Source organism: Benincasa hispida, chromosome 4, assembly GCF_027475165.1.
Source record: "Benincasa hispida cultivar pf3 chromosome 4, pf3_genome.v1.1, whole genome shotgun sequence".
Taxonomy (NCBI): domain Eukaryota; kingdom Viridiplantae; phylum Streptophyta; class Magnoliopsida; order Cucurbitales; family Cucurbitaceae; genus Benincasa; species Benincasa hispida.
In genome coordinates this window covers 45,655,475-45,682,338 of record NC_143481.1, presented here as the reverse complement: position 1 = coordinate 45,682,338, position 26,864 = coordinate 45,655,475, and the positions used below count along the sequence as shown (strand labels likewise).

Below are 26,864 nucleotides of genomic sequence, written 5' to 3'. Positions count from 1 at the left end.
ATGAAAACTATTACATCGATTACAGTTGAACTAAGGGCAAAAATGAAAGATAAAAATTCTGCCTTTATTGACCATCTTAATATAGTATAGATATAAATATAGATAAGGGATGATGGAAGATTAAAAGCTTAGACCTGGAGAGAAAAATATTACATCGATTACAAGCTGATATGACATAATAGTTAGATCACAAAACCTAATAGAAAAATAACAAAAGAAAAAAAAAATCTAATTAAGGAATCAAAGTTTATTCCTGAGAATCAGTTTAGAAAAAGAAAAAGAGAATATATTATCTCACAACATAACTGCCAATAAGGGAAGAAGGAACAAACAGTGATGCGAAGAAAAACATAAAGAAATTGGGGCGTTTTAGAAGCGTCTGAATGGCCTCTAGCAATTCAAATGCACCAAATTCCTCGCAATTTTCTCTTTGGACGCCGACCCTTGCCCGCCATCTTCTACACTCACCAAGAATATCCCAAGCATATCTCCCTACAATTTCACGAATTATTATGTTAATCTCTTTCATTTCGTTTAATGAGAGCGAAACCCCCAAATTATCAAAAATTTCTAATGCTAGCTTCTCATTATTGGGCACAAATCCCCATCCTGTTACGGATTTCGATCTCTTCTTTTTCACGTATAAAACGGGAAGTCGATTTCTACAGCGATCCAGTTTTTGTCGTCGATTTAGTTTCTTCGGATTGTTTCTATGGAGACTCCTCTTACTTCGTCTCGTATTATCATTGCTTATGACGCTACCAAGGATCGCACTGAACACGAGCTTCAGCTTACTCTTAGGAACTTGTGGATGAGAGGCGACATTCTTCGTGGAGGCGATACGCTTATTGTGCTTGGAATTCTTCATAAAGTGCCTCATCCGAGTAAGTTTTAGCTCGATTTTTGAAGTTGTTGTTATCAGATTATACAGCTTTCTTCTGAGTTTTTTCTGCGTTTTTGTGATAGTGGGATACCAATTGAAAGCCTGTCCCGATTCCATTTTTGGAACGAGTGTTCGTGCAATGGAGGAAGAAGTTTCAAAGAAAGCTGATGCATATATCGCCATGCTTCAGAAAAGTGCAGAGACGTGTGAAGAAGGAGGGGTAATGCTTCCTCTAACTCCTCATCATCCTTCATATTTTTACCATCAAGGCCCTCTTTGTTTAAAAGATAGGTTATAACCGTTTGTATTTGATCTACATATTATCTTAGTCTGAAAATGTTAAACACGCAAACTAAGAGAGAAATAGCTTGACTAGGAAATAGTAAATACAATAACAAATTAAGAGAGATTTGAAATAATGATACTGTACTTAACTTAAATATGAGTTATAATAGTTGAAAATACCAAAAATATAGAGCAAACTATAATAATCATGCTCCACCAACTTAACACACCCTTTGTTTTTTTTTTTTTATTTTAATTGAGTTTCAACTTTTACGATCTGAGAAAATAATTAGGTTAAATTACACATTAAGTGTGTGGGGATCAAAACATAGATTTTTTTAAGTGGTTATTGATGTTTTAACGGTTGAATTGTGTTTGAATTCACACATTTAGTTATATATAGACTTTCACTATAGTATCCAAAGTATGTTATAAGTTCATTGATATGAACTCTCAATTTTACATCTAAAGTATTGAACTTTTAATTTTGTATGTCATAAATTTCTAATCTACTTCTAAAAAAAAAAAAAAAATAGTTTTGATATTTTTTAAAGTTTGAAGATGGACACAACAATAAAACTTTATGGATCTATTAAATACTTTTCTATGTAGATAGACCTACTAGGTTTACAATTTTCTAGTAACTAAACTTATAAGTTATAATGTAAGCAAATAAATATAAACATAGAAAATGGTCATTATAAATTTATAATATCAATCTCAATGTCAGAGGTTGGATCTACATCCCACATATTTGTCAAAAGAAAAATGGAAAAAAAAAAAAAAAAAAAAAGAGATTATCATAAACAACAAATAATTAGGACCTGTTTGGTAGGCAATTCGAGTTATGTTTTATGTTTTTAAATTCACTAAGTTCAACGAGTATGGGTTTGGTAGGCAATTTGAATTTTATTTTTAAAATTTATTTTCAGATTCTGTAATACAAATCGTGTAAATTCTGAAAATAATATTTTTATATTTTTAGTGAATTCGAATTTTGAATTTAAAATTTCAAAATGCAGAATTATATTAAAAAAGATAAAACAATAACAAATGAATTTTTAATTTAGTCTTTCTCTCTCTTTTTCTTTTTTTGAAAATGTAGTCATTTATTTTTAATTGATTAATAAAATATTAAATAACGTTTCGATTAATCATCAATGTAATACTTTTTGTTTATAGATAATGAATTGTTTGTATAAAAGAAATTTCCATGAATAAAGCTAGCAAAATGAACACAAATATTTAATTCCTAAAAATTCATTCCCTAGCTTCTAAATAACCAAAATATAATCTTGGTTAAAAATCATTTTTAATCCTTAAACTTTCGTAAAAGTAACAATTTAATCTTTAAACTTTGGTTTGTAACGTTTTAGTCTCTGAAATTTCAATTTTGTAACAATTTAATCCTTGAACTTATACTTTAAAATATTCAATTTTAAATTCAATTTTGTAACGATTTTAAAATATAACCAAATATTCAATTTTGTAACGATTTTAAATTCATAGTCCTTATACTTTAAAATTTGTAACAATTTTGTCTCTATTATAGCAATTAATGTTAAGATTTAATAATATTTCTTGCATAAATAAACCGATAAACTAATTGGAGACTCGATATTTATATAAAATACAAAGGCTACATCATAAAATAATAAATAAAAAAAATGACATCTAGTTTTGATAAATTTATTTACGTTAGAGGCTAAATTATTACAAATTTAAAACTACAAGGACTAAATTGTTATATATTAAAATTTAAGGATTAAATTTTTACAAACTTAAAAGTACAAGGACTAAATCGTTAAAAACAAAAATTTATGGACTAAATTGTTACTTTTATAAAAAGTAGGTATCAAAAATGTATTTTAACCTATAATCTTCTATACGTTGAAATTCTAGATATTTAATATTTATACCGACAATTAAGTCTCAACCCAAATGAGCCTTAGGTGTGTCTATACACTTTTCTTGAGAGAAAAAAAAAGTGTCAAATTAAAATTTTATTTATATATTAATTCCTAGTTTTCTATCCAGCCTTTTCTGATCTTAGAATTATTTTTTTCCAATTATTTCGTTTTATTTGTCCTTCACATGATCATGGTATCAGTTTTAAGTGTTAACAAAATCGCAGGTTTCAGAATAGAGAAAATGTTTTGATAGGAATTCTTATACTAATATTTGAATAAAAATCTCATTGGATAACTATTTTGATTTTTGATTTTTTGTTTTTGAAAAAAAATATTTTAAAAGACAGAACTGCTAAAAATATTTACAACTAATAGAAAAATATTAAAGTCTATCTGTGATAGACCGTGATAGACTATTATCCTATTGTCTAGTCTATCACGGTCTATCATGGATAGACTTTGATATTTTTCTATTATTTGTAAATATTTTGATTCATTTTCCTATATTTGAAAAACCGTCCATTTTGAAAATTATATTTGTTTCCTCACAATTTTTGCTCCTTTGGCTTATTTTAAAAATTGACAATAAAAAATGAAAATAATAGGTAAAAGTTGGGTTTATGAACTTAATCCTAAAAAATAGAAAATTAAAAATAAAATGCAAACAGAGCAATCAAGGCATTTACTTATTTCCTTAAGGTTGAAGGCTCAAACCATCAACCCCTAGTTGATCGGAGATTTTAGCAATTAAGGGTGGGTTTAAAATACATTTTCAAGTATTTAATTTAAAAAATATGTCATTTTGGAAGAAATTAGAGTATTTTACAACCACTCAAAATAATTTTTCAAGTATATTTTAATCCATTTTTATCAAAAGTGTTTTAACATACGTTTTTCGAAAAACACTTTTTTTCCTCATGTCAATTCAAACGGGCTCTAACTAGGGATTATTAATTATAGTTTATAGTGTGTCATAACTCTTAACCTTCTCCTTTTAAGTCCCAATTCCGAAGAAGTCTATCTAACACCATAGCATTCTTTCCTCGAACAAGTTCAGATAAGTCAAGAACTAAGTGCCATTGTCACATTGTGATAATAACTCCAATAGACTTCTAATTGAGTACGTTCATTAAGATCTAGAATTTACTGAGTCACCTAGAAGATCTAGAAACTAACCATTTCTCTTCAAGAGTTTAATAATTTTATCATCTTTTATTCTGCATGCTGAAAGGAAACAAAGAGAAAAGCCCTATAAATATGCAAAGAAATGATCCTCAGTTGCTTCAAATTTGATTTTCATACTATGGACTAACAATACAGGTCAGCATTGAAGTCAGAATTACTGCTGGTTTCCCCATTAAGAATGTTATTCTACAAGAAATTGTGATCTTTAGCGCGAGCTGGGTTATACTCGACAGGTTTGGCAGTTCCTCTATGTGTTTACTCATAGCTAGTGTTTCTGTTTTAATAGACGATGTCTGCTCTGCTAGATATTTTCGTCCTCTAACTCTTCTTTTATTTTTTTTGTTCCCATACCTTATCACTGATGTATGTGATTACTGTGAACGACCTAGTGTAAATAACAGACTATGTGGATTTGTTGTGAAATCGACGAATAAAGAATGCAGAAGAACATAACGTAAAATGGAAGAGAATCGACACATGAATTTATGTGGTTCACTAATAGTGTGTTAGCTATTTCCACGAGACAGAGGGAGAACAATTTTATTAGAAAATGTTACGGAATATAGAATAGTGGCGTCTTTAGGGTTAGAGAGTTTATGTAGTATGATCATTCAAAGCGTCAGATAATAGATTCAAGACATTCCAACAAAATTAACAGGAGATTTATGTCATTGAATAGTCTATCGAATCTCGAAAATAACACCATCAGTTGGCTTGGTGGTAGTTGGGGCTAGGCTAGTGAAAAAGCAAAGGCATTTTGAGGAAATGAGTTTAAACGTCATTTATAATCTTAATAATAAGGTAAGAAGAAAATATTAGAGAGTTGTCTGTTAGGATGGTAGCTACCTAACAAGAACACACACAAAAATCAAGAACACTAAAATATGGAAATATATTAAAATATGCTATAAGATTTTGCAGTAATTCTTTAGCTGCTACACTACTCGGATGAAAGTTTTATCTTTTATAGCTTTTTTTAAAGATATGGTATAACTGGCTTAATTGATCGAATTAGATTTTAAATCACAGGACGTTAATGTTTTCTATAGGCCAGCATCTAATAAAATTGTTATGAAGTCTCAAATGGAAAAATGACTTGGTCAAGATAATGATGATGGTTGCTCAAATTCATATGTCAAATGTTTTGATCTCATATGCATATAATGCAAGTGTTTCCGAATTTCTGTTTTGGGTTGTATGATAATTATCACTTTAACAGGCATCTTCGACGAGATGAGAGCTTTTACCTTAGACATTTATCTTCCAAGGTTGCTGTAATCCAAGATAACTTGTCTGTTAGAGTTTTGAGAAATAAGGCTACAACTGGGGCAAATGAACATAATTTGAGGGATAGTGAACAGTCTATTCTCTCTATCAAAAGCTTCTCGTTCCAAAGTAGTTCTCAGGATAGCTCATCTTCACAGGGCAACTGGACCAGTTCATCTAGTAGCATGTCTAGAGAGCACACATCAGATTCCGAGTCGTCTTCTCGGCAAGAAAAAATAGGTAAGTTGTTGCACATTTGCATATCTTGATATTTCATGCCCTAAATTGTGCCTAAGGGGGTGGCGCTTCACTAATATGTAATGTCTGATAGCATGTACTGATAATGCAACGTCATAAGAGATGTTTGAAAGTGCCTGAAACTGGTTATGGCAAAGTCATCAATGAAATGACAAACAAACAAAAAGCCAAAAACCTATTGCAGTCTCATTGTCATTGGTTGAACTTGTGTGGCACGCTGATATTTGGTGAAGGCTGAGAAAACAAAATTGTTCCAAACCAATATTGTTCTATTTTGTTTCCTAATATATAAGATTCAAGTACTTTTTATGATGGAAAAATTAATATTGTCTTATAGGTACAGATTCCAGAGAACAGAAAATTTATGCAACTGCCTCTCAGTCTGTTCTGCTTCCAAATAAGGACATCTTTCAACAGAAATCTTCAGAAGCACCAATTTTATGTTCTGTTTGTGGAATGAGGTCTGATCTGTATATGAAGGATACCATGAGGTTTAGCTATTCTGAGATTCAGCAAGCAACTTCCGATTTCTTAGCAGCAAACTTGTTAGGAGAGGGTGGTTATGGTCAAGTTTTTAAGGGTGAACTGAAAAATGGACAACTCATTGCTGCAAAAGTGCGTAAAGAAGAAAGTAGTCAAGGATTTATAGAATTTCATTCTGAGATACAAGTCTTGAGTTTTGCTCGTCACAAGAACATAGTGATGCTGTTGGGTTATAGTTGCAAGGAAAATTTGAATGTTCTGGTGTATGAATATATTTGCAACAGGTCTCTTGATTTTCACTTATTTGGTGAGTAGCTTGCAACTCACCAATCCAATTCATCTTCTTTTGATCTTTTCTTGGCTTTCTTTTAATGGGATTGACTGTAGTCCAAATTTTGTTTTTCCCTCTATTATTAACATCCTTTTTGGTAATTAAATAGGTAAGACAACAACAGTTCTTGAATTACATCAAAGATATGGCATTGCTGTTGGAATCGCCAAGGGACTGCGTTTTCTTCACGAAGAATGTCGTGGAGGTCCCATAATACATAGAGATGTTCGTCCAAGTAACATATTGCTTACACATGATTTTGTTCCTATGGTAAATAATTATTCGCATCCTTTTTCGTCTTACAATATAGTCCTTTCTTGTTCATCGAACTGGAGAGCTGAAATAATTTCAGCTTCCTAGAAAGAATGTTGTCTATTTTTGCATATTAGTCTTCTTGTCTTTGACATACTTTTAGATGGAACTTTGGTGATGGCATTTCTATGTATATTGAGATGGAACTGTTGCCATCCATTGAATTCTATGACTCTTTTCTTTTCTTTTTCCAGAAATGGAACATGGAAACTAATTGATTGTCACTTGTTGTCAACTCAGTTGGGTGATTTTGGGTTGGCCAAATGGAAGACAAAAGATGAAACATCCCATACAAGGATACTCGGCACATTTGGGTCAGCACTTATGTTTAATGGTGGACTTGTTTGATATATTTCTGGTGTTTCTAACGATTTGTTTGTTGATATGTAGATATGTTGCACCAGAATATGCAGAAAATGGTATTCTTTCAGTAAGAACAGATGTATATGCATTTGGAATTGTGTTACTACAATTGATATCAGGGTGCAAGGTGTTCGACGCAAAAGATGATATACAAGGACAATCTCTGCGAGAGTGGGTGAGTATTCTGTTGTAAGGATTTTTCAGTAGTTGGAGGATATAATTGACGATATTAACAGTCTCACTTTGGTTAGACATTTCAGAAGATCCTCTTCAGTTCTAACTTGTAGGGATAGTTTAATTCTAAAACAGACAATATCCTCACATTATCAAAAAAAATGAGAGGTTGTACTAAGAAGCACAGACACTAATGTAAATATAGGATATGGATAAAATACAATACGAAGATATGCTAATTTCTAAAAAATTAAGATAAGGATACATTGAAGATACGTTATATATATATATATATATATGATAATGTCCAATTAATTGTTATAATACTTATTTTATGTTAGATTAAAATAGATTCAAGAAGAGAGTGAAAACTTGAAAAAAAATCCAATAACGTCGAGTAGTGGTTGAGCGACTAGAGCAAACGGTTGAAAAGAAGTAGAAGATGAAGATTGAAGAGTGAACTTGAGAATGAAAGGGGGTGTGAATCATGATTTAGGTAGTGAGAGAGAAGAGAAGAATGAAGATTTAATTACGTTTCGGGTATTTTCTTCTAACTTTTTATGTCTTTTATCATTTTTAATCTATTTTGTTTTGGATTGCCCAATTTGAGTGGACTTTTATGTTTGGGAGTGATTTAAAAATGGTTAAAATCACTTTTATCATTTTCAAAATCACTGTGAAGCATGTTTAATCCTTCGAAACTAATTTTGATGATATGAAAATTGCACTTACAAGTGTAAAATTGAAAACTAAATTAATTTTGAGTAATTAAAAATGTGTTTGTGAGTGATTTTAAAAATGAAAACTATGATTTTAACGATTTTAAAATCACTACCAAACATGCAATAAATAAAATGGGTTGTGGGTTGGGTTTTTAAGTATTTTGGGCTTAAATTTAAAAAAAAATTGATCCAGTATATCCCTTCACGTATCTGAAAATAAAAAAAAATCAGATACTTCAGATCACGTATCTATCACGTATCTGGATGTATCTGTATCTGATACGTATCTGATTCTGATTCTCTCTACAATTAGAAGTATTAATGCTTCCTAGCTGAAAACCCGTGGATATTGTAGCATCTGATAGTACCCCTGTTTGGCTCAGTAAGTTGCATGAGTCCAAATTTTAAGTTCATTATTTAATGCATTTTGTAAATTAGAAGGAGTTGTAATTTGTGAAGGGTTTTTACATGATTAGTTGGACCCTCTTTATGAGTATTTGTGGGGGAGAGACCTCTAAAGCCTGAAATTTGTATGGTTTTCCTTCTTTTATGAATACAATGACATATCTAATACTATTAGGAGTGTGAGGTAAAAGTCTCACAGTGACTAGCTTAAGAGGAAAATATGTGGTATATAAGTAAGAACAACTGTCTCTAATAATATGAGACTTTTTAGATATTTGAAAGTTTGTTGTCCTTAATAAACACGATGAAAGTTGAAGAGAAATTAGAACCCAAAATTGTGGAGATAGCTAAAAAGTATATGAAAGTTGAAAGCGATCTAAATGTCTTGTACCAACAAAGAAGTTATCCTTACCACAAAGAACTAGGTTATTCACATAATCGACAAGTCTCTGTACTATTGTTCTTTTATTAGCAATGTTTAGGGCTTTGAACCCCAACTTGAAGTCGTTGGAGTGGACTATTATTTCCTGCTTGCATTTCAACACAGACTATTATAACTTACAGGATATTATAGTTCATAGACAATAATAACCAACTCAATGCCCCATTTTCTTATAGTTTTTCATAATTTTCAATTTCAAATTATGGTTCCTATCATTTTTTTCCATGAACACCTGTGTATGTTATGACAATATTCTACATGACTTATTTTCATTCAACTGACTCTTCCTTTTAATTTTCAGGCTGAACCATTAATTGAGAACTTAGCATTACATGAACTGATTGATGATCGAGTTGCAAAGACATATGACACATACGAATTATATCTCATGGCCAGAACTGCATACTTGTGCGTGCAAATAAGCCCTCAGAACCGTCCATCAATGGGAGAGGTAATTTGACTTTCATGATATCATAAGCTTACAACTGATGAACTTATTTATCTCAATCACTTAGGCCATTTACGGAAGGTGTATTGCAATAAATGAAATGTAATTTAGAAAGCAGGACCCATTTTTTTTTATTTGTTAGTGTTTGCTAGCATTTGAATGACGAGCTTGAAGTAATCAATTGAATTGAATCTGAAAATTACGTTGTATCGTTACCGTTATGGTTAGATTTACTATTATTGTTACTATTTCAAAGAAAAAACTATGAAATTTTACACATTTACTGTTATCGTTATTGGCTTTCAGAGGTAAAGGTAACTATAATAGTAACAGTAAATTTGACAAAAATCTTCATTTTAGGTAAATGCGATTAAAAGAGATCTAATTACATTAACGATTGAGACTCATTACGATTGATCTGTCAATGAAATTCGATTACAATTACATCAATTTTTATCACGACAACCACTCAAAATAGTTTTTAGAATACTTTAAGGTGTATTTTAAATCGTTTTAAGTACTCAATCCTTGAGGTTGTGGTTAGAATTGAGAAGTCCCATTGTTTTACATGTTTAACCGCATTGCTCTGCTAATATTGAACCAGGTTGTGCGCCTTCTTGAAGGGGAAAATGATCATTTTCACTATCTGGGGGAGAAGCTAGTACCTCGTTATAGCAAATAACTGATCAAGTGATTTCACTCAAACATGCTTTTTCTTGTATTAGGAGCACTAGTTTGTTTGGTTCATAATGAAGAATGTAGCCACAAAGAACATGAATTTATTATATAGTTGCAGTCTTTGTTGTGTATTCCTTCCTTCTATTGGTTCTTTTTTCATACAAAAAAAAAAGTAAAAGTAGGTAAAGTCGCTTGGTCTACTAATTTCTTAAGTTGAGGTAAACAACTCAACTTTAACAGTAAACACTACTGAAGTTTATAAATTTATCGATCACATTTATTGAGGATCTCTCTATCTTCTCTTCAATCTTTATTTTTCGCATTTATTGAGTAACTCCATTTTTTCATTGAATCTACTTTTCACATTTATTGAGGAACTTCATCTTACAAATTTATACTCCAAACACAAACTTACTAACTCCACTAAATGGGCCAAATGTCCCATCAGTTTTGAATTAGGATTCTATTTATGTCATTGATGTACTTAAATAAATGGTCATTAGAGTGACACTCGAATAACCCAACTTAGAGAAGGATCACTTTAAGTGAAACTCCCTCTCGATAAAACTTAGGTTTCTCCTAAGTGTGAGATTCCCTTACCTTCAACGTATTTAGGCTCCCCTAAGTATAAGAATATTAGTGAATGATCACTTCGGCTCTCTCAAGTGTGAGATTCATTTCCCCTAAATGTGAGACTCATTCTCAAATGTAATCTTTCACCTTCTTGTGAAAAGCACCAGTTTTAAAATTTGACAATTTTGTCCCTCAAACATAAATTAACATGAATTGAAGTGAAGACTTTTAACAAAAATAAATAAATAAAAGAGAAAAAAAGAAAAGAAAGGAGTTAACTTGTTGATTAGATTGTACCTTTTAAGCGAAGTGAACAATTATATTAAGTTTATATTCATTTAGGGGTATTTAATAGGTTTAACAAATATATATTGATTTTTCACTAAGAATTAACAACTTAAAAACCATGATCATTTAATTTGTTTGACAAATATTTATGGAAAGTTAATTTTCTTACCCCTCTTTTGGTATCCATTTGGTTATTGATTTTTATTTTTGAAAATTAAGTCTATAAACACTATTTCTACCTTCAAATTTTTTTCTTTATTATCTACTTTTTATCAATAGTTTAAAAAACCAAGCTGGATTTTGAAAACTAAAAAAAATAGTTTTTAAAAATTTTATTTTTATTTTTTAAATTTGGCTAAGAATTTAAACATTGTACTTAAGAAATATGTCAATCATTATAAGAAATAGAAAGAAAGAAGGCTTATTCTTTAAAAACCAAAAACAAAAAATGAAATGATTATTAAATAGGCCTTTAACTCTTCTACTGCAAGGCTAATTACAGAACTTCTATTTTTATTTTCTATTTTTTTCTTTTACAATGAAAGACGAAACAAAGAAGATATCAGTCTAATCTAGGATGTGATCACTAGACCGTCGTTAAGAATATCAGTCTTTGATGAGTTTGCTTCTTGTCGATGCCCATTTTGTCTTGCCGAGATGGTCCATCGTTAGGGGCGTTATGAGAGTTGGCTTGTGGTTGTTGATTGCCTCCCCATGAGAAGTGTTGGGGTTGATGCCTTAAATCTCGTAAGGTCCCATAGTTTGTAATTGTTTTGTACAAACATTTTATTTATGTAATAAAATATACGATGTTTTACTTCAAAATTAGTTGCATTAACCATAAACCAATAAACTAACATCCAAGATTATCTTGTAGCTTAAATATGTAGTAGAGACATACGGGTGGATCATATTTAAGTGATAGCCTAAATGGTCTGTAGTAGATGAATAAGGTTGGATACATTACCCTGGTGTCACTACGAGTATGACCCGTATTATAGATGTTACAATTGTTGTAAAGTACTACAAATGATCTGATCCTGATCATTCATGAAATATTTAGTCTTATTATATAATATCGTTCATAGTAGAGACTTATATTTCACTAGGATGACCATAGGTAACATTACCTGAATCCTGAGTGAGTTGTGAACTCCTGCCTATGAAGGTGGTCCTTTGATTTATATGGGTGAGTGTGGTCAGATCGCCTACTCAACAAGCCTACCATTTTGGGGATTCATCTGATTGGGAGCTAGGAACACAACTACATAAGAAGGAATTCACTCCTTTCCCAATGTCGGGGTAAGTAGATAAATTGCTCCCTTAAGGATTGATTCTGAGGCTTGAATGGTTGGGGTTAATGCCCTAAACTCTCGTAAGATCATGTAGTTTGTACAATACCTGTATGAACAAACGTTTGTGATGTAATAATATGAGATTTTTTCTTCACCGTTGTCTATGAAACATGAGATGTTTTATTTGCATTTACCACAAACCAATAAACTAAGATCCCTCATTGTCGTTGTAAATAAGCATGTATGTGGAGACATACAAGTGGATCATGCCTTAAGTGATAACCAAAATGGTCTGTAGTATATGAATATAAGAGGGAAACCTTATCCTGGTGACGCTACGGATACAGTCCACTTTGTAGATAGTTATAAGTGTTGTAACGTGCTATAGATGGTCTGATCCTAATCATTCATGTGAAGACATGCGAGCGGGGGTGTCCTATACAAAGGAGTTTGTATAAGACCAACCACAAAGTGTATAGTTTTGTTATATAACATCGTGCTTGATAGAGACTTCACTTCACTAAGATGACCATAGGTAACATGACCTTAATCCTGAGTGAGTTGGGAACTTCTGCCTTTGAAGATGGTTCTTTGATTTGCATGAGTGCGAGTGGCAAGATTGCCGACTCAAACCTACCACTTTGAGGATTCGTCTGATTAGAGAGCTTGGAACTCAGCTACATAAGATGGAATTCACTCCTTCCCCAAAGTAGAGATAAGTAGATAGATTGCTCCCTTAAAGGTTGATTCTGAGGCTTGAACGATGTGGTGCCACACACCCTCTCAAGGCCCGAGAGGTGTCCACTTATAGTAGAACTATGATGTATTATTCATTAGAGGGATCAGTGGTACTTAAGGAGTTAGATGTAACTACAGGGATAAAACGATAAATTGGCCTAGTTGTACTTACAAGCACCTGTGAAGGGTTATCGTACTGTTGACTGGTTATATCCGATGGACACATAAATATATCTGTAGCGAGAAGAGTGTAGTTATCGATCTTTAGTGGAGTGCCGACAGTTAACGGATGGTGGATCTTGTGAATAAAGAGTTTAGTCAGCTATTCACGTACCATTGGAGCTTCAAGCTACAAGTTCATAAGGTCCCCTTGGTAGCTCAATGGATTCAAGTTGAGAATCAATTTTTGGGTTAGTTTGAAGTGTTCAAATTGATAAGAGGGAGTTTGATTATATATGATATGATTAAACTGATTCAGTTATATATGATATAATTGATATGATGTATGAGATACATTAATTGGAGAAATTTGATATAAATATGATTTATATCAAGTGAAGGAGAAAAGGACTATGGTTTAAATGTTACATATGATGTGATATTAAAACTATAGGTTATAAATATAATATGATAAGTTAGTTATTATATTTATTTATAATTAAAAAAATTATGAGATAATTGTGGGTGGTTTCTCCTTTAACCGCGCGTGAAAGTGGGAGGTTGTATTCAATCTTAATAACTGAAGGATAAAATGAAAAATACTTTCATTTTATAAGAATCTCTTCATTAAGTACACTGCCTATCGTTTAGCTCACGAGAGATTACACGACAACCTTCAAGTATTTGTCTAAACGATTGTGTACACGTGTCATTCTCTAAACGACCGTGTAGCATTTTACTAAACGATCGCGTGGCAAGCGAGATTCTTTAAACGATCGCGTGGCAAGAGAGATTCTTTAAACAATCGTGTAAACAATCAAGCTGCTTTTTCCTAAACGATCATGTACCTGTTGACTTTTACTAAATGATCAAGCACCACAGTCTATACGATAGACAGTATCCTTCTCCCACTTGCTTGGTCGTATAGTGCGATCGTAGTTTCTTCCTTCCCTCTACCAAATCCAACAGAGCCCACACCTCTTAGATTCTCACTTCGAGAATACCAAAGTTACTGAGTGGTGGTGTCCAAGAGGTTACTTGTTCGTGGAGAAGTTTGTTCGTGACTACTGGACGATTGGGTAGACGATCTGGGCGAGAGTGAGATTTTGCTGTCCAAGTTCTTCACGAGAGCGAGAGACCTATGAAAGAAGAATTCTTCAAAGGTAAGTCTCTCACTCCTTTTGTATTTAATTTCTAAAGCATGTTGTAATTTGTTAGAGAATACATAACTAGTTTGTATGTTTGTAATTCTATCACAATAAATTTGGATCGATCGTGCTTCCGCTCATGGGTTCTATTTGATAAAAGTTCCTTCATGAACAATGTGACGTCACACCCTCTCCTGGCCCGAGAGGAGTTTGGTCATAGTTGAATTATGATTTATTATTCATTAGAGGGATCAGTGGTACTTAAGGAGTTAGATGTAACTATAGGGGCAAAACCGTAATTTTTCCAACTGTATTTATGAGCAATTTGTGAAGGGTCATTGTACTGTTGATTGGTTATATCCAATGGACACAAAAATAAATCTGCAGTGCGAATAGTGCAGTTGTCGATCTTTAGTGGGATGTCTGACAGTTAACAGATAGTGAATAATTTTATTGAAGAGTTTAATTAATTATTCACGTACCGTTGGAACTTCAAGCTACAAGTCCATGAAGTCCCCTCAGTAGCTCAACGGGATTTAATGAGAATCTATTTTTGGATTAATTTGAATTGTTCAAAGTAATTGAGGGAATTAATTATATATGATATAATTACTATAATGTATTTGATACATAATAATTAATGAAAGGAAATAAATATTTGAATATGATTCAAATATTAATTATATGGATTGGATTCATATTGTTAAATTTAATGTAAATGTGATTTACATTAAGTGTCATTAGTGAGAGAAAGAAAATTATAGGTTATATGTTATATTTGATATAACATATAGTTTAATATATATATATATTATTAAATGTTTTATTAATTATTTTTTAAATTTTTAGAAAAACTAATCATGGGAGGGAGTTGTAACTCCATTCCCACCTGTGCAGTTTTGTGAAAACTGGATACAGAGTTTTTCTCTCAACATAAAAACATTCTGTAAAAGAAGCCAATCCTCCCTCATCCTCCTTTCTCAATCCCTTCCCTCTAAAAAACCAAAATAGCCAGAGCACCACTCCTTCTGGATTCTCATTCAGAGACTATTGAGGTTGCGTTTGTGGTTGTGCCCAATTGGTGTTCGAAGGAATTCACATGAAGGTTGGTTTCTTCAAAGGTAAAGGTTATGAACCCTATTTTAATTCTTAATTGCATGTTGTATTATTTTTGTTAAATGCATAACTTTTGATATGTTCTCTGTAAATTTTTTGTTTTGTAAAATTTTGAAAATTTTGGGATGATCCATATTTTCTGCTTAACAAGGTTTAATTCTTAATGGACCTATAGATCAGGATTAAAATACAACATGCAATTAAGAATTAAAATACGCTATAAGATTAAATTTAAATGCTTAGTTGTTAGATAATCGTCCCCAAAACAATTGATGTTATTTTATTGCTAAGATTAATTTAATAATGGATGCGATGAGATTTACAATCTAAGTGAAACAGTGTATGCGATGAGTGTGAAATTCAAATGAGAGATGGTGTGGTCGAGAAGTGAATGTTAAAGGGTATATGGATGCCCTAGTTTATTGTATATTCTCTCTATTTTTTTCAACATTGTAAAACATTATACGTTTGTCTCGTTGGAGTATTAGTCCAAGTGTGAGATTGTTGTGAATGTCCTAAATTCGCAGTTTGAAAATATTGTTAACATATTCTATTTATCAATAAAATTATTATTGAGTATTTTATTCGATAAATTTTTATTGATATTGCATTCTGTTATAAAAATCCAATAAACGAATCCATGGCTATATAGCCAAAATGGTTTATAAGTATATGGATGAGATTGGGTACCTCATCCTGGTTACACTATTGGATATGACCCATACTGATACAAATGATGTGATCCCAAAATCATTCATATGGAGACATGTGAGTGGAGGCATCCTATGCAATGAGTTTGCATAAGACAAGACCTCGAAATAGTCATTTTTCTTTATAATGATCGTTTACTGCTAAAACTGACTATTTCAAATTCAATGACCTAAGGTAACTCGATCTTAATCCTGAACTAACTATGAACACCTATTTATTCGGGATTATCCTTTGATCTAGATAAGTGAGAGTAGTCCAACAGCATTGCTCAATAAGCCTCCCATTTTGGGAATAAGACTGGATAGATAGTTGAGGACATAGTTCTGCAAGATGGAATTCACTCCTACTCGACCTAGGATTAGCAGATAGGTTGTTCTCTTAAACCCTGATTCCTAGTCTTAAACAATAAGGCCCTGTCCTCTCATGATAGAGAGAGTCATGATTTATAAGTTGGACTATAAACCAATTGTTCAATGGATGATTAGTGGGAGCTTAAGGAGCAAGATGTATTCATAGAGGTAAAATGGTTATTTTGACCTAGCTGTGAATACAAACAACCTGTGAAGGTCGACTTACTAATCATGGTTAAAGTGGACATAGATATATATGCAGTAAGAAGAGTGCAATTATCGAGTTATAGTGATGTGTCTTGGTAGTTAATGAATATTGATTTAATTTGGTCTAAAGAGTTTAGCCAATTAATCTCAAATCATTGGAACTCATGATCTATAGGTTCATAAGATCCCTCTACTAGCTCATAAAATAATCTTGGATTAGTGAATTGAGTAGATTTGAAATATTCAAATTCGAAATTAGGATCTTAATTTGAAGTATTTAAATTCAATTTAGGGTTTGATTAATTATATTTGATATAATTAAAAAGTATAATTCTATTTAAATTAAACGAAATTGGGAAGATTAAAATATTTAAATACTGATTTAAATATTGGTTTAAATAAATAGGATTCATGTATAAACTAGGTGTTTAATTAACTTAATATTTGATATTAAATTATTATTTAATTATTTAATTAAAATTATTTAATTATTTATTTAAATAAAACATTTTTCAATTTTTAAAAATCAAAATTCAGTTTTAATTTTATTTTTAAATTTGAGTGAAAATAAGAATTAAAATCAAAATTGAATTTTAAATGGAAAATTCCACCTTGAGTGAAACTTTTTCCTTTCTAATTGGGGTGGTTTCACCCATTTGAAATACCTAGCCCACTCATAATTAGCTTCTTGAGGTGTCATTAAGCTAAAATTAAAATACTTGCATGATTAGTTTTCTTAAATACATCTGATTTGATCAGAATCAGAGGATTATGCAAGTTGAAATTGTTTTTTCCAGAACTTCTCTCCAAACCCTTATCTTCTCTAATACAATTAACCTCAATTCTGAGATTCCACCTCTCATTCCAAGTTAGAGGATAGTAAAGAAGATTCTTGTGGTGATCCATTAGTGTTTTGGAGATCAAATTCGTAGAGGAGAAGAAGAATTTCAGTTGTTCATCAAAGTTATTCTAACATGAAACCCTCTTTTTCTGCAAAATTGTTTTAACATGCTTTATAAACTCAAATTAAGTGCTATTGTAGTGCTTATTGATTCTGATTTCTTCCGCTACATGTTAGTTTTATCTATCAAGAAGAATATTCACTAACACTCCAACGAATATATAACTCATGCGTTCAAGCAGTACACTTGATATTATAATATATATATATATATATATATATATTATATATATAATATTATGAGAACATGAAAAAAATATAATTATTTTAAAAAATAGGAATTTAGTAGAATAAATGTACAAATGTCACAATTTGATGGACAAATGTGAGAAATAGGAGGATTTAGTAACAATTTTGGGAACAAAAGAGAAGAAAACTTGTGAAGAGAGAGTAATCTTTGGGTTTGGATGTGAAGAAAAAATCAAAAGGGTTTGTGAGAAGTTTAAAAAGGCGTAGGTCAAGGGTTGAAGTCTCGACCCACTGCGTTCTTGATGTGACCAGGTTGATGGCAGTGGCACAGCAGGCTTCGGACGACGTGATCAAGAGCAAATCGAGACTTCAACTTTCGAGATGGTAGGAGCAGGTCGAGACTCACGCAGATGGATGCAGATGGTCGAGACTTCAACGCTTGAGATGGCAGGAGCATATTGAGACTTACACAGGTAGATGCAGATGGTCAAGACTTCAATTCTCGACCTCTCTTGCTCATTTTCAATATGTATTGATCAAGAATATAAACCTCGACCTTTTACGCTACCAAAACTACCATATTTTTCTAAATAGTTTCAAATTCACAGTATTTTCCTAAATAAAAGATCAAGTCTCATTTTCATCCACGGGGGAATCCGTACAACTCCCACCACTTATTTCCCGAAAGAATCTGAGCGCCAGAACCAACCCACAGCCGCCAAATCTGCCACCACTTCAATCCTCAAACACTTGAAAGAGGGTCGCTTCCGAAAAGCTATCTCCATCCTGTCTGTACTCTCGACTCTTCCAAGTTTGCTCTTCCACTCGCGCACCAGTCAAGAGTCGCCATATCCTACTATTTTTCTGACCCAAGTTCCGTTCTTCATAGCACAACCGTATTTATATGCACCTCCTGCTAAATAAACTTCGTGGTGCACCCAAAGCTTCGCTTGCTCATTACTCTTGTCTGATCGACCAGTGTTTAGCACTTGGATCCGTTCATAATGCCAAAACAATCCACGCTCAGTTGCTAAAGCTTGGCCTTGACAGCAATACTTTTCTGGGCAATCGCTGTCTTCAGCTATACGCGCAATTTGGTCCTGTCAATGACGTATTGAAAGTATTTGATGGCATTAAAGACAAGAATATTATATCCTGGAACATATGCTTGAAGGGTCTGTTTAGATTTGGCAATGTTGAAGGTGCCCGCCATCTGTTCGATGTAATGCCTGACAGGGATATTGTTTCTTGGAACACTATGATTTCTGGCTACGTTTCATCTGGATTTGCTAATAATGCTATGAGCGTTTCTCTGGAAATGCGAAATGCTGGTTTTAGACCAAGTGATTATACCTTCTCCATTTTGCTTTCACTTGTGTCGTCTGCTTTTCATGGTAAGCAAGTTCATGGCAGTATGATTCGAAGTGGTGTGGATGTATCATGTGTGGTCCTTGGGAATTCATTGATTGATATGTATGGAAAAGTTGGCCTTGTTGATTATATGTTTGCCATATTTTATGGTATGGAAAAGGTAGATGTTATCTCTTGGAATTCTTTGATTTTAGGCTGCCATAGATCAGGCTTTAGAGTATTGGCACTCAATCAGTTCTTTCTAATGAGAACCACTGAGCACTCTCCTGATCAGTTCACTATATCCATGGTGATCAGTATCTGTTGTTGCCTCCGAGAGTTGGAACTGGGTAAGCAAATTTTTGCTTTCTGTTTCAAGATGGGATTTACTTCTAACAGCATTGTACTTAGTGCTACAATTGACTTGTTTTCCAAATGCGACAGCTTGAAGGTTGCAGTGCAGCTTTTTGAAGAAATCAATCAATGGGATCGAGCTCTTTGTAATGTCATGATCTCAAGCTTTGCATGGCATGGTCGATGGAGGGATTCCATGTGGCTTTTTGTGTATGCCTTAAGGGACAACCTCGGACCAATTGAGATTACACTGAGCAGTGTGCTGAGCTCCATTTCAGTTTTCACACCTGTGGAGTTGGGCAGTCAAATTCATAATTTGGTTCTTAAGTTGGGTTTTGAGTCTGATGCCATTGTCACTAGTTCGCTGGTAGACATGTATGCTAAAGTTGGATCAATTGATAGTGCCATGAAAGTCTTTGTCGATATGCCCGTTAGAGATTTAATATCTTGGAACACTATGATTATGGGTCTGGTTAACAATGGTAAATACTTTGATGCCCTACACACTTTTAATAAATTGGTCAAGGAAGGTGTACTTGCAGATAGGATAACACTAGCTGGAGTCTTATTAGCTTGCAGTTATGCTGGTTTTGTCGAGGAAGGGCTAGTCATCTTCTCTACAATGACATATGAACATGGAATTGTGCCAAGGAATGAACATTATTCTTGCGTGGTGAACTTGCTGAGTTGGGCTGGTAAATTTGAAGAAGCAGTGAATATTATTAAAACAACACCATGCCAACCTACTTCTACATTTTGGACATCACTTCTTGGTGTCTGTGCAATTCATGGAGACCTGAAAGTCATTGAAAGAGTTGCAGAGAGGGTGATGAAGCTGGAACCGCAATCATCCCTACCGTATTCGGTGCTGGCTCAAGCGTATGCAATGAGAGGTCGATGGGAAAGCACCGTTCGTGTCAGGAAGACCTGGGAGAATATAGCTGCACAAAAGGTGAAGGGTTGCAGCTGGATTGTGACAAAAGATTATGCATATGCCTTTGAGGATGACCAATTACAACATCTGTGGAGAGAAATTTCAGTGTTGGAATTAATTATCTGGGAGGTCGAATATGGAATTGTCTATGATCAACGTATTTAAGGAAACAATACAACGAAAATATTTTGTGATATTGATGATATGAACCATAAACCTCAAATTTATCGAGTTCTTAATAGCCAAGGGCCAACATCTGAAGCTTTGAGGTTGTGGATTCTCCAAGGATCACACTGAGCATGAGCTCCAGACTATCCTTAGCAACCTGTGGATAAGAGGTGATACACGTATTGTTCTAGGAATCCTTCATTGAATGCCTCATCCAAATAAGTTCTTGCTGGATTTGAAGATATTGTTTCATTTTTTGCAGCAAATCTGATGTTCTGTTAACAGACTGCAGCTTTGTTCTGATGTTTACCATCTATTCTCTCTGCATTTGTGTGGGTTTGCAATGGTGCGATACCAATTGAAAGTATTCCCGGGGATGTTTTCTGGAACTAACCTTTGTGCAATGGAGGATGAAGTTTGGAAGAAAACTGATGCATACATATTAATGCTTCAGGAGACTGTGGAGAGATGTGAAGAAGAAGGCGTAATGCCTCCCTCCAACTCCTTATTGTCCATTTTTATCACTATGGGCACCTGCTACTTTAAAAAATTACATCATCCATGATTCTTTTTTGAGTTTTAATTTTTCAAGCTTGCTCACCTTAACCCTATCTTAACTTTTATCTCATTGAAAAATCTAAGTTTTATGTTGAATTAACGATGGAAGTTATTTCCCATTACAGTATCCAATTTTTTCTGTTGGCCATTCAAGAGCAATTCATGTTCAAGAGCTTATTGTGAAGAAAATAGGGTATTGAGCTATCCAGCCTATTGAATCTTATAACCCTCATCAAGTCAAGTCACTCACTAACTAAGCTGCAAATACGCGCTAAACAGTGAAATTATAGAGCGAGTTTGTCGAGGTACTATAATGGGTTCGAAGCATGCTACTAGGAGAAAGATAAGCTATGTTCTGTAATTCCAACGCTACAACAAACTCAGTGATACCTTGCATTTCTGCTTGAAGGGTGAGCAGTATTAGTTTTAGTTGCCTTTGTTGATATATAGTAAAACCCACCGATTATTTATTCTTTGACATAAACATTTTTCAGATGCATAATTATGTGTTCTGATCGAAAATTCGAGGAGAACTGATCATAACAATTGACAAATTCTTTGCTGATTGAAAGGTCACTTTGATGCTAATAAACTTTGTAGTTTGTAGTTTATTTTGGCTTTTAGCTTACTCCTGTTGGCGAGGGATAGGATAATTATAGAATTTGTAGAAAGGGATAGGATAAATTACTAGAATTTGTAGAACTGATACTATTGTATGGGAAAGATCGTATTGTATTCAGAAAATCTTATGGAAGTGCATCTATATCCCTCCTCCATTCCATGCAGTTTAGGTAAGATAATTGGTTGATTTTTCTAAATGTTTTATTTATTCTAGGGTCTTTGTAAGCTCTTGTTCCTCTCATAGGTTTAATTACTAATAGTAGAAAAGACCTAATCGGTTTTTGTGTTACTGGGGCAGAAAAACTAGAGCATTAATTGAGGGATGGTGAGCACCGAGCTGACTGTTCTCTCCATCAAAAGCTTCTTGTTCCAGAGTAGCTCTTAGGATAGCTCATCTGCACAAAGCAACGCAACTGGTTTGTCTAGTAGCATTTCTACAGATCAAGCATTGGATGCTGAGTCATCTTCTTGGGATGAAAAAATAGGTTAGGAAGCTGTTGCATATTTGCATATATTTATATTGTGTGCCCAAACCACCGTTCAGGAAAAAGTGGGGTTCTGGAGAGGGGGGGAGGTGTCTAAGAGCATATGCTGATAGTTATCACATCATTCAACCTCGTAAGATATATTTTTTTATTCATTTTTTGAAAAAGATACTCAAACAATGATACACTAAAATGGAATTCTTTTCTCATCGAGACTACTCTACTGTCTAACACTGGAAAATCATCCAAAATTTATGCTATCTATTGTAGATCTGGAGAATTTTGTTTGGTCGTTTGCCATTTTTATTTCTCTACTGTGAGATGGACATGAGCTTCCACCTGCTATTCAATATGTCAAAAATGCTGTAATGCATTTCCTTCTCAATTCAGTTGACCTGTTAGAAGTAAAAAGCCAGGCAATAAAAAGCAAAGACTGAGAGAATAAGAAAGTGCCTGACACTGGTTTGTCAAAGAAATGAATGACAAAGAACATGGATGCTTAAGTTTTAACACACAATAAGCGTTAGCTCTCTTTTTTTTCTCTTCATTTCCATGATGACACCATGCTGTGCTGTCTGCGGCCTGTGACTGTGAGTTAGGCGACCAGATTATCTGACTTGGAAGAGTAACTGAGGTGCATACTACATGGATGTCAGGATGATGAGAAAGTAGCTTGCACCAGCTCGGAGGACTTTGCAAGTTTCCACCACCTTGATTGGAGGTTCCACCGTTTTTTGTTTATTTTTTGGGTGCTGATGAAGGGGGGATTAACTACTGAAATGGATTAGCCTCCACCTTTCACGGCTGAAGTTGATAATTAATTACTGTAAAGACATTGAGTATTCTGTTTAAGTGTCCATTTCAAAGATGGGGCAAAATGTTTCCCTGTCGTTATTTTACAGTTAAAGATATGTATTATGCTTCTTTTCAGGCCAATTTGTCATCCTAGGAACATTTTTCTCTACAGGTGACTTATTTCCTAATGAACAATTTATTTTTCGAGATTGGCTTCCAAGAGTTCGGTTTCTTCTTTCCTCTAGTTTCTTTTCTAAACCAAAAAAGAAAAAAAAAATGTCGACAGATGTTACCTTATATTTATTCGACTAGTATTGTTGACTCGAATTGCATCTTCAGACTCATTTCAATATGTGATGACACTCGCTTTTAGATGTTACCCATTTTTATTCAGTTGACTGATAAACTTCCTGTTGCTTGGCCATTTCTTGTGAATCATGTGATAGTGTTTGTTTCATCATGAACTTCTGTAAAACTCGATTGAATAATTCTATCAATTTAGAATTCATTGATGCTTCCTATAAAAAGTACAGAATGATTGAAAAAGGAATATGAATTAGTAGGAGTAGCATATTCATTACGTGGATTACTGCATTCTTGATCCTTGATGTTAAGCTGAGATACAATATTTATCGAATGACTTCAGGCTGGCAATTTGGTGAAGAAAAGTGAGTGGGGCGAGTTTCAAAATTCGACAACTGCTCAAGTATTATTCCCTGGCTTAGAAATATACTGTATAATATAGGCATTTTGAGGCATTCAATTTCCAAACCTTTCAAGTAAATGTAGATTCCCTTTTGATATACAGCCATTTTCTTCAGTTCATTAATGATGTTGGTATCTATCATAGAAGTCCAAAGTGTGGTGGCAGCAACAACTAAAGGAATAAAGTATCCTGTCCTGCATGGCTGCATCAGCAGTCATTTTTTAAATGTAGCTTGGTGGCATCTTCCGTTTCCTTTATTGTCCTCTGCAAAGGCTTATTTTATTCAGGTCTGGAAGACTAATTTTGTATTCTCACTCTACTTTCTTTGAAGCTTTACTCAAGTCCTCAATAAAGTGATAGTTTAAAAAGGTTCAAATCCTCCTCACTTCTCAGTAATCTTTACAAGGAAAAAGTAGATACAGTAACAACGATTTGCCTAAAAAAGAAACTTCTCTGCATGCATTAAGCCCAGTTAGAACAATGTTTATTAGGTTGCATAAGATTAAAAGTAGGTTACTGGCCTCTTAAATCATTTAGATTGCTCAGTCCCTCTTATATTCTGTTTTTATTACCTAATGATAGGATAGGAAAATGCTGTCCTTCTTCGCCGACTTGGTGGAAAGGTTCTTGTTTAAAACAAAGTTCATATGACTATGGCATAATCTTTGAATTTTATAGAATAAAAATACTCTGTTATTGAAAGATTATGGGCAGGAGTTGCTTCAGACTTGAGGAATGTTTCTCAAACGTAAGCAAGCTTTTCTTCGCTGACCAGAAAAGGGTTTTAGTTTCTTCACATCAACATTACTGCATTTCTGTAATCTACTGGCCACATGAAATGAGGGCTGGCTTTACTTCTTTTTTTTAATCAAAAGCACTTGCAAACCCAAGTTTTCTTATGATTTTTTTCTCTGTTGCTGCTAATTTCAGGATCCCAAGAATGGATTATGTCTGAAAACAATATCAAATCAACCTGCTGATCGTAATTTCAGAAAATCCAACCTTTACAGGTAAACTGAATGATATATTTTGCAAGAAAGGACACTAACATGCAAATTGAAGAATTGACTCATTTATTTCACTTTACCAATTTCTAATTTTCTATAATGACTAATGGATTTACGTGTAGAATTGAAACATCTCTGATTATGAATGTTTACCTAAATAACAAACAAACACACATCAACAAAGTGGCTGGTCCAGTCAGATATCTGAGGTTTAATAATTTACATGCCGCCACAAATTATACGACCATAAACAAAAATTGAAAAAAAAAACAAAAAACAAAAAAAACAAAAGCAACACTGAGTACTAACTTGGTCAAATCTAGCAAAGGCTACAATACTTGAGCCACAGTATTTTTTTAATAAGAAAATTGGACAAAAGTTAAGTTTATTGAATTTATTAGTGCCTTTAGGCCTTAGATACCTAAAAGCCATAACCTACTCAATAATTGCCTACCGGAGATTAGACAAAAGGGGGGGAAAAAAAGAGAAGAAAAGAAAAAACCCATCAAGGATATCAATCATTGAACCTGAGAGGGGATTAAGAGAATGAATGGAGACCAAAATGAGTGCAGAATTCAATCATTCAATGAAGATGCAGAGTTTCAGACAATATCTTTTTTAATGGGTTAAAGGGAAGATGTTTGGCAGAAGATCAAGACAAATTTTGCAAGGATATGATTGAAGTTGAAGGTACCCTCTGATTTAAAAAATAAAGTTGATGTCTAAAAGTATCGATAGAAAGAAATGAATGGCTGTAGTAAAAAGATGACTCTAATTCCCACCTAAGTAATCTAAATATCTTAGCCAATTTGGATGTTCCATTACTTAGGATAAAGCCTACTACTCCACTTAATGGAATGGACTAAAGTTTACATCCTGATATGATGGTTTTGCTTTCTGAGCATCAACTGGTTTCAACAGTTTCTACTACTTGATTGATGATAATAATAATGCATAGGGCTTCCAAATTATCCTATTGTATTTCAATTTGTTTATTTGTTTATAATAAAATCTTGTTAAATAATTTAGGCCGTTTTGTAACCATTTTGTTTTTTATTTTTGGTTTTTAAAAATTAAATCTATATTCTCTAAATTTCTTATCATGATTTCTCACATCAGATATTTTAACCAATATCTTACGATTTGAATTGATGTATAATGAAATAGGATAACAACTTTATTAGAAAGAGTGAGTTACCTCTTGAATTTTAATGACTGTAGTTGAGATCCTCACAACACGTTTTTCTCCTTAAATTTTCTTGATTCCGTGATATAATGTGTTATTTAGGGCCATGCACATAAACTTCAGGTTACCGTGAAGACTCTAGAAAGAGACCCTTAAATTCTTTCATAGAGGGTGGCCACACCTTCACAATCATGTCAATTGCTTCATCAAGTCTGTCAGAGACAAACCACTCAAAAAGTGAGCTAAGACTTCACATCTAGTCCATACCAAACTAAGTTCATCAAGTCTGTCAGAGAGAAACTACTCAAAAACTAAGCTATGAGGATTTCACAATTATGCATCAAGTTTGTACTAGGATCACCTAAAGAAAGGGCTATGGACTTTTCATGGGTTGTAAGTCACATGCACATAGAGGACTCTAGAATTATCCTCTTTGTTAGGCCTTGGGTGAGAGGATCCGCCAAGTTCCTCTCAGATCTCACATACTCCAAGGATATAATTCTTCCATTTAACAATTGTTTCACAACTCCATGCTTGAGGTATATATGTTTCATTTTGCCGTTATATATACTATTCTTGGCAATTCCAATGACAACTTGTGAGTCACAATGCAAAGAGACTGTACCGATGCCCTCACAGTGGTACAACTCCCAATAGACTTCTAAGCCATTCAGCCTCTTGTTCTGTTAGCTCGAGAGCTATAAATTCAGACACCATTGTGGATCTTGCTATGCATGTCTGATTTGTAGACTTCCATGAAATAGTTCCCTTGCCTAGTAAGAACACATATACACTAGTAGAGCTTACTTCATCGTTGTCA

General features: G+C 33.4%; 3 protein-coding genes across 9 annotated transcripts; all 3 read left to right on the top strand.

Annotated features, from left to right (window-relative positions):
• The first annotated feature begins 277 nt into the window (after window positions 1-277).
• Window positions 278-10,434, top strand: LOC120076219 (putative serine/threonine-protein kinase PBL8). The gene is made up of 10 exons (XM_090312586.1): window positions 278-884; window positions 967-1,103; window positions 4,399-4,496; window positions 5,483-5,769; window positions 6,125-6,577; window positions 6,711-6,871; window positions 7,154-7,227; window positions 7,304-7,451; window positions 9,321-9,470; window positions 10,072-10,434. The coding sequence occupies exons 1-10, from the start codon at window positions 713-715 to the stop codon at window positions 10,147-10,149; spliced, it is 1,758 nt and encodes a 585-aa protein (XP_090168712.1). The 5' UTR covers window positions 278-712; the 3' UTR covers window positions 10,150-10,434.
• Window positions 10,435-18,520: 8,086 nt separating this feature from the next.
• Window positions 18,521-23,352, top strand: LOC120075435 (pentatricopeptide repeat-containing protein At1g43980, mitochondrial-like). Of its 7 annotated transcripts, XR_016529156.1 has the most exons (7): window positions 18,521-19,580; window positions 19,675-20,856; window positions 20,949-21,170; window positions 21,370-21,437; window positions 21,524-21,654; window positions 22,164-22,483; window positions 22,621-23,352. XR_016529156.1 is itself a non-coding variant. In XM_039028824.2 (2 exons), exons 1-2 carry the CDS (start codon window positions 18,785-18,787, stop codon window positions 19,677-19,679), a joined length of 801 nt encoding a protein of 266 aa, XP_038884752.1. In that variant the 5' UTR covers window positions 18,521-18,784; the 3' UTR covers window positions 19,680-23,352. The 7 variants fall into 7 exon arrangements, 1 of the variants encoding a protein (XP_038884752.1); XR_016529157.1 differs by lacking the exon at window positions 22,164-22,483 and having other exon boundaries at window positions 19,675-21,170; window positions 23,007-23,352; XR_016529155.1 differs by having other exon boundaries at window positions 19,675-21,437.
• LOC120075434 (pentatricopeptide repeat-containing protein At1g43980, mitochondrial-like) lies at window positions 19,739-21,444 on the top strand. Its single transcript, XM_090313227.1, has 3 exons — window positions 19,739-20,625; window positions 20,972-21,170; window positions 21,370-21,444. The coding sequence occupies exons 1-3, from the start codon at window positions 19,739-19,741 to the stop codon at window positions 21,442-21,444; spliced, it is 1,161 nt and encodes a 386-aa protein (XP_090169353.1).
• Window positions 23,353-26,864: the final 3,512 nt, after the last annotated feature.